At 41.1% G+C, this 13,179-nt stretch overlaps 1 protein-coding gene across 1 annotated transcript in view; it reads right to left on the reverse strand.

Moving 5' to 3' along the window:
• Window positions 1–13,179, reverse strand: part of ARHGAP18 (Rho GTPase activating protein 18) — a 276,486-nt gene that overhangs the window by 38,637 nt on the left and 224,670 nt on the right. The window contains 1 exon segment of the mRNA XM_029596814.1: window positions 12,945–13,091. Within this exon segment, the coding sequence (XP_029452674.1) occupies window positions 12,945–13,091 (147 nt within the window).

The raw sequence follows: 13,179 nt of genomic DNA on the forward strand, positions 1-13,179 counted from the left end.
CTGCCCCTGGATATCTCCCACACCCAGGGGAAACTTATAACCTATATACTGGCAGCCGCGAAGTGTATAGTAGCCCTAGATTGGAAGACTACTGGCCCTTTAGCAATTGCGAAAATATATCCTAGGCTGCACACCCTAAGCCTCGTACATGCCCATCAGAATCCACGACGACCCGCTATGGGGGGTTCTAATCAGAAGGTCTGGTTGCCATACCGAACTTGGCAACTCCGGAAACGGGCCGAAGGGTTGGACGTATAGCTTCTCAGATGGTTGTTCAGGGAGTCTCTCACTCTTACCTACTTGCATATCTCCAGCATGGGGGAGGGGGGTGGGTTGGGGAGGGATGGGAATACAGGATATTGTATGGTGGTGTTTTCATTGACATTAATTGCCTGATAGAACGATAGCTTATATATGAATCTTGTTATTTGAATACTTATCGGTCTATGTTTATGTTGTTTGTTGCTATACATTTCAATAAAAATGTTAATTAAAAAAAAAAAAAAGTGCTTTAAAACAGGAGTAAGGAGGCAAGTGCTTGAAGTTGGACGCAGTGTGACCAAAATGACCTTGCATGTAAGACTGGCACTGGGCATCCTGACTTGGGCACAATCTCACATGCAAACTCATTTGGGCAAGGAATGCCAAATGAAATGAAAGGGACACCTATAGCTGAATAGTAAATGCTTTGGTGCTGTGCATCCCTAATGGATGTAGTTGCACTTTCCAGAGAGCTTATCCTTTGATTTCACTTGGCATGCCTTGCCCAAATGACTTTGCATGCAAGATTGTGCCCAAGTCAGGATGCCTATTGCCTATTTTATTTAATTTTTTTTTATATATTTTATATGCTACTTCCCTTCATAAGAGATTCTACTATATTAAATAGTGCTGCCATTGTAGAAGTAAGGGCCTTTTGCTAAAAAGTTATTTCCTTTCATTTGTTATGCCACACACAAAGAGAAAGGCCAAGTTAAGGCCAGCCTCTATTTTGGGCGAGACTGATTCCAAGCAAAGGTCCGTTTCAGAGTGGATTGCACCCTTATCAGTAACCCCTGTTGGACAGACTGCATTAGGTGAGATGTTAGAGCAAAACATCCCTCTCATAGTCACTGAAACATCTTTGGGTCCAGGGGCACTGGAAACACCACCTCCTCCAGGCATGGAAGGGTTTATCCCTTTTCAATAGGAGAAATTTCAGCAGATCTAAAAGGAGCAACAAAAGAAGAACTTAGACCACAGATACCTATCAATGTATCTGAAGCTACAGAAGATGGAAATATTTCAGTAACGTTAAGAGTTGAAAGTACTCCAAAAGTTGTTGGACTCAATAAAAAAGAAATGTTAAAGTCTGTTGATCTGAAACCTGGTAAGCTGACATTAGTCTCTCTTTGGGATTATATGGTAAAATTGGATAGATCAATTGTGAAATTGACTGAGGAAGTTAGAGTAACCAATAATTCAGTAAGAGAAAATAATCAGAAACTAGAATTGCAAGAAAAAAAAAATATAAATGAGATAGAATCCAAGGTGATACAAGTTGAAAAAATACAAGGTCAACAGATTAAAATTGATTTAGAGGTCCAAAAGAGATTAGAAAAGCTCGAAAATACTATTAAGTCTTTAAATATAAGGGTGATTAATTTTCCTATCTCAGAACATCTAGGGCCGACCAAACTGTTTAAATCTTACGTTTTGAATGTTCTTAAATTACCTGAACAATGCTACCCAGTTATAGTCAGAGCCTTCTATGTAGGAGAAAAAAAAAGAGATAACAGGAGGAGAAAGAGAAAATTAAAGAGTCTTTAAATATTTCTGAGCTACTTGAGAAATCACAAGAGTTGGAAATAAAAAAAAGAGGAATATTATTCATACAATTTGCCTTCATAATGGATAAGGATAATATATTGAAATATTTTTTCCGAAATAGATTAAGTACCTTCTATGGGCAGATCTGGATGTTTCCAGATCTGATCAGATCTACCCAATTACAGAGAAAGGAGTTTTTAGCCTTAAGGAAAGAAGCTTTGGATAAAGGTGTTTTCTTCCTTTTGAAATACCTCTCTCGATTAGGGTCTGGGGAGGGAGGAGGCAGTGGCAGCAGTAGCAGCCTTCTCTTAATATGAGCTATACAAGAAGAGGAGAAGCAGCATGTCAAGATGGGACTGAAAGAGATAAAAAGGCAATGAGACAAACTGGTTCACAGACACTACAGAAACTAGAAAATGACAAGCAAAACAGGAGGCAGAACCATCTCCAAATCAGTGGCGTAGCCAGAATTGATTATTTGAGTGGGCTTAAGGTTAATATAGGTGGGCTGTAGGAATGCAAGTCTGAGACCTACTAGTTATATTCTTATTGATAAATAATGCCATATACTGCACCCAATGGCTTTTCTAAGTAGTTTGCAACAGCGATTATTACTCCTGGGGGAATTCTGCCCAAAAAAATTTAAAATTCTTCACACAAAAACTTAAAATTCCACAAAATTCTGCAAATGTTATATTGGTCAAAATAACACAATTTACATGACAGTCTAAGTAATTAAATTTTAAATTAATACAGAAAACAGTTATTATTTAGAGATGCAGAATTTTAAATATTTTGAGCAGAATTTCCCTAGAAATTCACTGTGTCCCTTCCACTCGCTCTCCCTTGGCCACTTTTCCCTCTCAAGCCCCCTCCTTCACCTGCCAGTATCTCTCCCCTCTACCTCTAAGCTCAACCCCTTTCCACTCTATCACCAGTCCCAGAGTTTGATCCCATTCTCAGTACTGCCCCTCACACAGGCTCTCTCTGTCCCTCCCTCTCTCAAACACACGCTCCCTCCCTCTAGTACACATACACACACCCTCATACAGGCTTCCTCACTCTCTCGCACACTCACATCCCCTCATACAGGGTCCCTCTCTTGCATACACACCCACACAAGCTCCCTTTCTCTCTCACACATACATCCTCACACAGGCTACCTATGTCTCTCTCTTTCTCTCATGCACCCCTTCACACAGGCTCTCTCTCACACATACACAATCTCTTCACACAGGCTAGCACCCTCACATACACAGGATCCCTTTTTCATACACACGTGCTCCCAATCTCTCACACATATACACACTTTCACAATCTCATATAGGCTCCCTCCCTCTCGCATCCACATTCGAGCATCCCCCCCGCACTCTCACCTCCCATGCTCTCTCTCACACCCTCCTGCTCATCCCCCTGCTCTCTCTCACCCTCCCCTCTCCCCTCTTTCACACCCCCTCCCCTCCCACCCCCCCATCTCCTCTCTCACACACACACACACACATTCACTCACTTGGGCCTTCATCTTCACCACCAGCAAAACATACTCCGCAGCAAACAGGGGCCTTCATCTTCACCGCAAATGGTACGCCGGGGCCTTCATCATTACCGCAAGAGTAGCGCGTCCCACAGCACACAGGGCCTTCATCATCGCCACGAACGGCACACTGGAGCCTTCATCTTCGGGCGCTCCATTCGCGGCGTGCCGGGATCTCCTCTGCCATTTTCTGCACAGGGGGTGGGGGAATTCTGCGCAAATTCTGCGCTCTGCAGTAGCGCAGAAATCCCCCAGGACTACATTATGCATCATGCTTGAAACTTTAAAATATTTTTCCTCAATTATTTCAAGCACCTAGCAGCATTAAAAATTCCTTATTTATCTGTATTAATTTACTTTATATTTATTGTAGTGCATAGTAAGTATATCATGTAAAAAGCAAAGAAAACAATTAGATCCAATCATGTGATAAAACAAAAATTAATGTATTATTTCATGAATCCTCTTTGCAGAAAGCCAGAAATCATCATAACTGCAAAAAAATATTATTAATCATCAGAACAGGTAAAGAGAAGAGCTAGGACAATTCACAATACAACATGAAAAAAAATATAAATGTTCAAATTCTGGTGTCACCTCAGCAAAAAATATCCCTCCACTGCTATTTTGTGAAGTAACACAAACTCCTGCAAAGAAAGACATCTAGCACCTTGGCATGGCATTCAGTCACAGTACTGACTTTCAGGATTCAAATAACAGCAACCTTATGAAAAAGCAGCAATGCAAATACTACACCAGGCCCTAGAACATTAATACATCACCTACTGGAATAACAGAACAAGCTGGACTACTACAGAGAAACTACACACTAGCAGAAATACTGCACTTCAGTCACACACACAGGCAAAACAGAGACCGACCTTTACCTAATATAGAAATAAGAGACTACAAATTAGAAACAGAAACATGTAGATAAAATAAATAGAAAGCCTGAGAAACTAGACTCTGGACAGTGGAATACTGAAGAACAAAATACAAAAATATAAGAGATGTGAATCATTTTTTGTGTTTGCGTCATTCTTCGTTTTTTGGCGGCCACAGGAAATGTTGTCTTTTTGCGGTTCGGGGTTTTTTTTTTTCACAAAAAATCATTTTTTGAGTTAGTGTGCGCCAACAAAAACAGATTGTTATTTTATATATGACCCCTTGTTATCCTGTACATCAGTTACTCACCTGTATTCCATATATTATCCCCCACTACCTTATATAATGTACAATACTCCTCGTATTTTAGATTTTATCCATTGTTATCCTATACTTTATTTCTAGTGTATATTAGTTACTGTCCTTTATACTATATTTTATCTTGTTACCATAATTAAGGTTCCTTTGTACATTTACCCCCTAATTTTGTGCTACCCGTTGCTCCCGTTTCCCCCTCCCTGTTCTATGTATCTCATTAAGTTCTGTGTAAACTGATATGATGTACCCACGGATACCGGTATAGAAAAGCTTTTAAATAAATAAATAAAACATTTTGTTAATGCGCGCTAACTCCCGTTAGCACGCACTAACCCGAAAAATGATTTTTCGCGAAAAAACAGGAAAATCCCGATTTTCGGCAAAAACGAATGCACATCTCTACCAAAGATGGTATATTAAAATTGCTAAAATCTCAAAATAATTTTTTTTGTTTACCTTTGTTGTCTGATCTTTGCATTTTTCTAATCAGTTGGTCCTGGTCTCTTTTTCCCATTTTTCCCTTGTTGCTCATTTTCTAATTCCTTTTCAGTGTCTCTCTTCTCCTTCTGTCTTCCCTTCCTTCCTCACACTCACACACATGCTTTCTTTCACAGACTCCCTCACACACACAAGCTTTCACACTCTCACCCCCCCCCCCCGGCTCCCATTCTTATGCACCCATTCAAGCTCCCAATCTCATCCACATATCCACACTTCAAGCTCCCATTCTCACCCACCTATACACACAGGGCCAGATTTTCTAACCTACGCGCGGGTGTAGATTTGTTCGCACAACCTGGCAGGCACAAATCGATGCCAAATTTTATAACATGTGCGCGCAGCTGCACACGTTACAAAATCCAGGGTCGGCGTGCGCAAGAGAGTGCACACTTGTGCACCTTGCACGCACTGAGCCCTAGGGGAGCCTTGATGGCTTTCCCCGTTCCCTCCAAGGCCGCTCCAAATCGGCGCAGCCTCGGAGGGAACTTTCTTTTCGCCCCCCCCCTCTCTTATCTAACCCGCCCCCCAGTCCTACCTAAATCCCCCCCCCACCTTTATTATTTAAGTTGCGCCTACCTCTGTGCAGGCGTAGGTTGTGCGCGCCGACCAAATGCCGGCGCATGATTCTCCGGCCTAGCAGGCCTTCGGAGGCCTCTGGCCATGCCCCCGCCCCGGACCACCCACGGCCCACCCCTTTTTTCAAGCCCCAGGACATTCGCGCGTTGCCAAGCCTATGCAAAATAGGCTCGGCGCGCACAGGAGCGGGTTTTTGGGGTTATGCGCATATCCCTTTGAAACTCTGCCCCACAGGTTCTCACACAGGCATATATATACAAGCTCATACACATCATGGTCTCCTGTTTCCATTGGGCCATGGTGACATGAGCTCCACCATGGCACCCAGGGCTTCCTGCTATCTTTGGGCCATACGGCCCACCGATCTTCCTGCTTGTGGGGGCGAAGGAAGCTCCCCCCCCCAAGCAGGAAGATCACTGGGCTGTACGGCAGCAGGTAAGACCATGGGCCGTCGGCTGGTTGGGCTCCGCTGGTGACCCATGGCCTCTCCTGCTTCTGCCAGCCTTCCGCCTCACCGAGTGTGCCATGCACATGTGTTTGCGCCAAGCCTGGCCTTGCAGCTCCGTTGCTCCTCTTCGCCGTCACAGGGATGGGATCCCGGTTGGGTGTGCCTGGGCCCAAATTGGGTGAGCAACTGCCCACCCAGCCCACCCATGGCTATGCCACTGCTCCAAAAAGCCACCTCTTTCACTTCAGAGTAAATTCCAGGGCATATTATCTACTAAGTGCAAGCTGGAAATGGAGGAGTCAGGTCCTTTGGAGAGTGCTGCATGGTCTGTGTACTCATGGAAAAAATGAAGAGGGCAGAAAAGAGAAAGTGACAAGACTGCACAACCATCAACAAGAAGGGACACAATGTAGCAAAGGATAGGGACACACTGGAGGTCTATTAAGACACCACTCACTCTGCACGCCCAAGGCAGGCGTAACTCGCGCGCACCGACCACGCAATTCCCTGGCCCAGGAGCAGATTCGGAGGCCTCGACCATGCCCCCGAAATGCCCCCAGGCTGGAACCACGCCAGTGGCCCCGCCCCCGAATAATGCGCCATCGCGACACGCCCCCGATACGCATCCTGAGGCTTGTGCGCGCCGTCGAGCCTATTCAACATAGGCTCGGCGCACGCAGGGGGAACTTGGGGCAGGTTTTCGGGGGGTACGTGCATCTCTTACGTGCGTACCTCTTTGAAAATCTGCCCCAAACAGCACATATTTTTGCTTGGAATGTAACAGCAGACCACTCCCAAAACGCAGAATCTAAACCGCATCACAGCATGCACGCAGAACAGAGACAGAAGCAAATGACTTGTGGGGTGTAAAATCTAGACTACTTCAGATACAAAACATAGCGACTTCCATAGGAGAATGCCACACACTCACCATGTGAAAACACAAATGCAACTACACAGAAGCTCCTATGATTTCTTTTATTCCTAGCAGCTTTGTAGCTTGCTAACTCATTACCTTTGAGGGTGGGGGGGAAAGGGATAACTGCGAGGAGAAAAAAAAAAAAGATTGTGTGTGTTTGGCTGTGGTTTCCTTTCCTATTATAGTCTATGGAGCTGGGCCAAATATGTGCTTGAGACTAACACAGCAGCGAGAGCTGATTTAAACCTAGCCGGTTTGGGCTCTTTCACATCATCTATCAAACATGCATTTCCTCCGCCTTTTTCTATAGATGACCAACTGCAGCAGAATGCAAGTCCAAAAAAGGCATAAAGCAGCTTATGCATTTTTTAATAAAGTAAATATATTCCGTGCTTTGGAACTGAGCCGGCTCCAAATACCTCATTATAAGCTCATTAATGGCCTGTGACGCTATCTGGGCTCCCAAGATGCAGGTTTACAATCTCAGAATATGGTTTAAAATATTTAGCCAATCCTCCCAAATAGCTATTTTCCACAGCTTCCTTTACAGCCTTTAACAGATGTGACCCCTAGTATCATTTTTAAAGATTTCTAATGTTAAGGGGGAAACAAATGCATGTAATTAAACATTACAAATTTGTAATGACTGCATTTCTGCCAATATCTCATGAAGTGGCTTACCATGATAATTTCAGTAATTTAATGCATGACACAATCAGAGTTTGTCCCTTTTACAGGCACTGAACAACTGTGCCAGTCTCTACAGGATATGTTGTCCAAGAAAGACAGCTCAGAAATTATGTATCTTATGTCTAAACTCACATATTGGGGGTCATTTTCAAAGGAGTTACGCATGTAAATGTGACATACTATCGTAGCAATTTTCAAAAGCTATTTACTCGAGTAAAGTGCACTTACTTGAGTAAATCCTATGGACAATTCAATGGCATATATTGTAGCAATTTTGAAAAGCCCACTTACTTGAGTAAAGTGTATTTACTCGAGCAAAAACCAGTTTTGCTCGAGTAAATGCTTTTTAAAATCTACCCCATTGTGTTTACTATTTTGGATGAAGAAAACATAAAAAGATGTTTTATGGGTTTCAGAAAATTTAGGAAATAAAATAAGGAACAGATAAATCAGTATAAATGTAACTGTACCTAGGGTCACTAAAGAGAGTTTGCTAGACGTTTCTGGAAGGTTCCTGCTCTCCCGGGTCAGTGAGAGGTCAGTGAATTCTGTGTAAGTGCAGAGCTCTTGCAAATTGCAAGCATCCTTGCTGTATGGAGGGGTATAAAAGAGGGATTGGAAAATCTGTCCTGCAGAGTGAATGATGGTTTGATATAGACAGGGTTGGCGAAAATAGGAGGTTCATTTCCCCAAAGAGAATGGGTGAGGGTAAGAAGTTATTTAAGATGCTTTTACAGGCATCTAGAGAGAGAGAGATGGGAGAGGCTTGGGAGTTTAAGCTTGTACAGATTTTTGAGGCTTAAGAGATTTTCTGCAATAAAAGGTTTTGGATAAGATTCCTGTTTACCATCCAGAGGGATAAAATCCTGTAGGTTAAAGGGTGCTTTTTCTCAACTGGGGAAGGGATTTTTGACCAAAGGAAAAAAAAAATTCCCTTCTAAGAGGGAAATAGTAAATAGGAAAAAGATGAAAGCTCTCTGTTCCTAGGCAGGAAGGTTTACAAAAAACAGTCAGGTTAGCAAAATGGAAAAAAGAAACCGAGGTATGCATGTGGAGACAGACTGTGTGGTCTTTCCACATACGCTCAGAAAGTTTTTCCAGAGTTTCCTGACCTCTGAGAAGCGCGCTCTCGGCACTGTCAGATAACGTCATTCATTAGCGTGGCCAATTCATTCCGCTTGTTGACAAAGAAAAATAATGAATCCCCTTGATCCCCTCCTCAAGATCTTTATGTAACCTTCTATTCAGCATAGACTTTTATTTTACTGCCCTGTAAATTTTCCACGAGCATCGCTCTGGAACGACTAAATGTTTCTGTACCTTTGTACTTTAGATCACCGTATCTCGTTCTTTAGTACTCTAGAATAATATATATTTTTCTTAGTATTTTAGAATATCATGTATTATAAGTTCCTCGTATTTTTAACATACATTTGTTTTACTGTTTCCTTCCCTCACATTATTGATTGTTCCTTTTTCCTTGTAAGAGCTCTGCCTAATTGTTCCAAGGCTCTGCCTAATTGTTTTTGGTTATATGTAAACCAATACAATGTGCAAACGGCTAAATAAATAAATAAAATAAATAAATTGTAAACTTTAAAATATGAGCCATGCTACTTTGCCTATTAACCAAATCTGTCCTCCTTTTTATGCAGATTTAACCTGCCTCTGCAATTTTATTTATTACCTTGAGGGATTCTACCTCCTAATTTGACACTGCAGACAAAGGCTGGCAGTAACTTCACTATGATGTTTAAGCGAAAATCAGATGTAGGGCAAATCCTGCAGCACCTTCTGCACTGCCCAGAGAGCAGCAGGCCCACAGCACAGAGCTGCAGAACCTGCTTATCACATGAATCATTCAATTTGTTGTATGCTAACTTTACATTCTTTAAGGCCTTTTCTAGTTAAGGGGCCCAGGAATTTTTTCACTTTTGCGGCTCGGTAAGAAGAGGACGAGGAAGATTCTGAGGGCCCAGAAATAAGCAGAGGAAAAGGCCCCTGCTCAAAGCTGTCCTCTCATCTCAACTGCTGCTCCCCCTTATCGTTTCAGCAAGACTCTTACCATGACATACAACTGGAAGAGTCTCTCACAGTATCACAACAGAAACATATCTTATCAGTAAGCTATGCATCATTAGAAGGCCTCTTCAGTTCCATATTCTGCCACAAGATGTCCTCAACTTAAACTAAAAGTCTTGTGGTGGTGAATATGTATTAAATAAACAAGATTTTTACACACCATGTATTGTACAACAAAACTGCAATCTCGTTCACTGTGCTGGGCATTAAATAAAATGCTATTAAATGTGAATTTGATGGGCGTGAAAAATCCATCCTCTTTCCAGTAAATTCCTTGACCAGTTATTTCATGTATAGGGACACTTTTTTTGTTTTAGAAAATACATTAGATTAGCTTTGAGCCACAGAAATTATTTGTATTAATTTTTAACTTTCTATTTTCTAGGGCTTATTTTTGATTGATTCTTATTATTCTTGCAGTGTTTTAATCTTTATATTTATAATGGGTAATTTTCGAGTAGCCTGCGTAGGTGAAGTCTGCAGGTACTTTTGACCCACAGACTGTTGTTAGGATTTTTAACGCGGAGTTAAATGCATTAGTCTGCTTTAAATACTTTGGCATGAATTGGTTAATTACTTTTTTCCAATAATACAAGGACTAGGGGACACTCCATGAAGTTAGTAAGCAGCACATTTAAAACAAATCAGAGGGAAATTATTTTTTACTCAACACACTATTAAGCTCTGGAATTCATGGCCAGAGGATGTGGTTAAGGCATTTTGTGTAGCTGGGTTTAAAAAAGGTTTGGATAAGTTCCTGGAGTCCATAAACTGCTATTAATCAAGCTGACTTAGGGAATAGCCACTGCTATTACTGGCATTAGTAGCAAAAGAGCTATTTAATGTTTGGGTATTTGCCAGGAACTTGTTGCCTGGATTGGCCATTGTTAGAAACAGGATGCTGGGTTTGATGGACCGTCTGTCTGACCCAATAAGGTAACTTCTTATGTTCTTATGATAGTTGTCATGCTAAGAAACTGACAAAATTTATCCACGGGTCAGTTTTTGAGACTTAGGAAATTATACTCCACTACTGCAGAATATAAAGCTCAGGCTTCAGAAATGTGAGAGAGATTCAAAGATAGGGGCTATCCCAAGGGCATTATCCATTGGTCCTATAAACGAGGTAGATGGGCTAGTTGTGAATTGTTGCTCTGATCTCAGACCATGCAGGATACTTCAAGATTGGTTGCATTTTGTCATTCTTTCCAGCTACATGGAAGGTTCAAAGCAGAGTTCAGGACATGGCTTTTGCCACAGGAAAATTTATAGGAGAATCAGCTGCCAGTAATTGAAGGAATAGAGCATCGCTTTATGTGATATGTCCTTTGCCGCAAGTAAAGTTATAACAGAATCAACTGCCATATGAAATGACTGCCATATGAAATGAAGTGATGCAACACTGTTCCACTGATTTCACTATAAGAAATTTTTGGCAGACAGTGGGTTGCTTTAAGAAATATTTAAGTATTACAACAGTATTATCAAAGTTTGATGAGCTTTACACTCTAATGGAACATTTGACATATGGCTGCCTATTATTGGGTAATGATTGTTTATGATAAGCGTTTGTAGATATAAGTTTTTGTCTATGCATTTTAGATTGTAAGCCCTTTTAGGGGATAGTGAATTACCTATTGTACCTTATTGTAAACCGATGTGATATCTCTTTTTGAAATGAACGTCGGTATATAAAAATCGTAAATAAAAATAAAATAAATGTAGATTTATTTTATGAAAGAGTGCACATTTTGTGAGTACAGACAATCACTGTCAGATTTCAATTCAGTGTTAAAGAATATGAGAAGTGTTTTGTAGACAGTAAGCCCGAGTCTATTTAGATATATTTTATAAAAAGAATGTTTAAGAGGAATAATAAATTGGTATTAATTTTGGATTTACTGTTTCTTTGGGTATTTTGATTATACTTTCTGTGCCAGGGGAGTTCTGTTAGCCATGAGCAACCACTGTATCTTTATAATACATCAATTAAAAGGAAGAGCGTGATTAGACAATATAGCAAACACACCATCAAAATGAGGAGTAATCACCCATTGTGAGGCCACACCATTTATTCCAGAGTTGATGGCTTATGACGTCTCTGGATGCCATTTCCTAGCGTATTTTGAGAGCTACCATGTTTTTAGAAGCACAGTGGAAGAGAGGCCCAAAAGACGTGCCAGCTCTTGTACTTCACATTATTTAAGATATGGACAATTTTTGATGGAAGGAGACTTGAAGCTCATTGGGTCTATCATTACCAAGACAGCTTGTAACTTTTACATTCATAAGTAGCTTTTGTATAAGTCGGAGTCAAAGTATCTTATGTCACCATTCATATTATTATGATTATCATTCTATAAGTAAAGGGATTTACCATAGTATCACAGAAAGCCAGTAGCAGAGTGTGGAATATAAACTTTGGATGTTCATAATCTTCTAAATTCGGAGTCAAAAGAAAAATTACAGGCTCTGGGGCAAAAAAATATTCAGACAAGTAGCCTCGTGTGCTAATCTTAAACAAGGTACTTTATTGCAGTGTCAGGCCAACTTGGCAGGTCTAGTTTTCAGGATAGCCATAATGAACACTCAAGAGATTAACTTGGTTCACAAGACAGATATATTTCCTTTTTTTTTTTTTTAATTTTAAAAACAGATCTACTGCAGATGGAGAGCCTGAGGACTACAACTGAGAGCCCCGGCTTTACTGGATGGCAGCAAAATCAATATAAACACACCCCCATTGCTCATTTCTAATATTTCTTCATCACACCTCAGCTAGTGTTACCATTTCATTTTAGCTGAAAATGCTGCTTTATTCGTGTCCCCTTCCCTTCATTTTTCCTATCACTCTAACTTCCTCTTCTCCTCCCCTCCTTTACTTTCATTTTCTTCTCTTCTTCCTCCTCTAGCTCCTCCTCCTCCTCCAGGAAGTGAAGCCTATCCATCCCCCCCCCCCCCCCCCTTTCTCATGCAAGCTTACTGACTGCAGTAGTGACTATCTGGGAGAGAATTTGTTTGTCTATGCCTCTTACTATAGTCAGGCCTGAGTGGAACTGTCCCAGGTACCCCCATCCCACATGGACCTCGACTTAACCTCACACTTCTTCCAAATACTATTAACGATAAACTGAGTTTTAATTCAGAATAGAATACGAACAAGCTCAGCCACATTTTCTTACGTCATTTAAGCTCTTGTCTTGTTTGTCGTGTTTTTCTCTGTCATAGGCCATCTTCTTCAGCAGTTTCTTCATAGCCCTGTCTTTCGAGAGTTTCTTCTGGCTTTCAAGATTTTGCTTTCTTATTTGGTCAATAATAAATTTGGGGATCTAAATTTTAAAAAAAAGAAAATATATATTATGCATTTTAAAAAAAAACAGAAGATGTAAACACATCTGTCAAACTTCATAAATTCTC

Source organism: Rhinatrema bivittatum, chromosome 3 (genome assembly GCF_901001135.1).
Source record: "Rhinatrema bivittatum chromosome 3, aRhiBiv1.1, whole genome shotgun sequence".
Classification (NCBI taxonomy): domain Eukaryota; kingdom Metazoa; phylum Chordata; class Amphibia; order Gymnophiona; family Rhinatrematidae; genus Rhinatrema; species Rhinatrema bivittatum.